Source organism: Sinocyclocheilus rhinocerous, unplaced genomic scaffold, assembly GCF_001515625.1.
Source record: "Sinocyclocheilus rhinocerous isolate Xijiao unplaced genomic scaffold, SAMN03320098_v1.1 scaffold200, whole genome shotgun sequence".
Taxonomy (NCBI): Eukaryota; Metazoa; Chordata; class Actinopteri; order Cypriniformes; family Cyprinidae; genus Sinocyclocheilus; species Sinocyclocheilus rhinocerous.
The window spans coordinates 931,613-933,076 of NW_015641014.1; the positions used below are offsets into that span (position 1 = coordinate 931,613).

Consider the following 1,464-nt stretch of genomic DNA (forward strand, 5'->3'; position numbering starts at 1 on the left):
TATATCCATTATCAGCATATGATTCGTCTCTCGTCGTCTCTGAGAGAATATGTGCTGTCAATGCAACGTCTGATGCCGAAAGCACCGTCAGTTTTTACTTTCAGTTTCTGGTGAATTGACTGCAGTGGAGTGCACAGATGTGGCCCGGACCACGATTGGACAGTGCTGAAGAACCCGACTGAACTGTGATTAACCAACTTACACTAACATTATTGCATCTCCAATACAATCGTTAACATTTTGTAGGATAGATACAGATACATAGCTATATGGTATTCTCATCAACACAAAATTCTAAAAGTTAGGATTCCATCAAATCCCAAAATTCTGAAATCAAACAAAGAAAAGGTTTAAAACTCTAGTGGGGCAGGCAGAAGAACCTTTATTTTTTAATAGTGCAGTGCAGATCCACTTCCCTGACTTGTTCAATCTGTGTCTACTGCCATTTGCATAATGGGTGTGAGACTATAAATTCAGTCTGACATACTTTATTTTTTTATTTCTTTTCAGCATCACCACAAACACTCTGTTTGGGTGAAACCTAAATAACACCGTTTATAAGAGGCATCCAAAAGCAAGGACATATTCTTAGAACTTTTTAATCTTTTCTTTCTCTTTTCATTTTCCAGAAAATGTCCAGTTCAGGCAAATTCGGCAAAATGTCCAGTTCAGGTTTTTTCTCATCTCCAGATCAAAGAAGTGATGAAGATAGTGATAGTTCTCAAAATGAAAGGTTAGTATATATATATATTTTTATTTAGCTTATTAAGTTAAAATTGAATTAGAAAGTTGGTAATTTATTTTGAAGTAAATATTTTGCTCTGCTTTTAGAAGCTTGGCTTATTTCTTGCTATAAGAAATGTACATTTATATATAAGACCAGGTAATTGGCATATAAGCATATAATAGTATAATGGTAATAAATAAAATGGGAGTGAATTTGAGTGAATTCAGTGGCGGCTGGTGGAAAATTTTCTAGGTAGGGATGTGCCAAAATGGCAGTTATCACGAACAACAGTTGACAAAGCACACGAGAAACACAATGGCTATAAATACAAAGGCTAACAAGTTTAACAAGTTTTACAGTGCCACCCCCAGCCCCGTGGCTTCAAGAAAACATATCCTCCTGAGAACCAGAAATAAAAAGCTTTGTGAATTTAGTATTTCTTCATGTCATTACATTGTTTAGAGCATAAGAAAAAAATGGTAAAATAACATTTTTGAAAAATTATATTTTATTCATAAGTTATGCTATGTCCTCTGTAGAGGACACCAGGACTCAGTTTTTCTAAAAAATAAAATGACAAGAGTAGACATGAAAAGGCAAAAACAATGGGATTTTTAAAAAAATCACCAATCAATTTTTAGGTTTCAGGATTTTTTTATACCTAACTTTGTTTAAGGATGGTTCTCAACTATGTTATAAAATATATAACAAAATGATTTGATATACCATTTTGCTTT

At 33.5% G+C, this 1,464-nt stretch overlaps 1 protein-coding gene across 2 annotated transcripts in view; it reads left to right on the forward strand.

Annotated features, from left to right (window-relative positions):
- Positions 1 to 1,464, forward strand: part of LOC107753559 (interferon-induced GTP-binding protein Mx3-like) — a 13,980-nt gene that overhangs the window by 2,137 nt on the left and 10,379 nt on the right. The window contains exon 2 of one of the 2 annotated variants that reach the window (XM_016569724.1): positions 630 to 733. The exons of the other annotated variant lie outside the window; for it this stretch is intronic. Within the exon in view, the coding sequence (XP_016425210.1) occupies positions 633 to 733 (101 nt within the window). The 5' untranslated portion in view covers positions 630 to 632. The remainder of the gene's footprint in view (positions 1 to 629; positions 734 to 1,464) is intronic. 2 annotated transcript variants of the gene reach the window in all.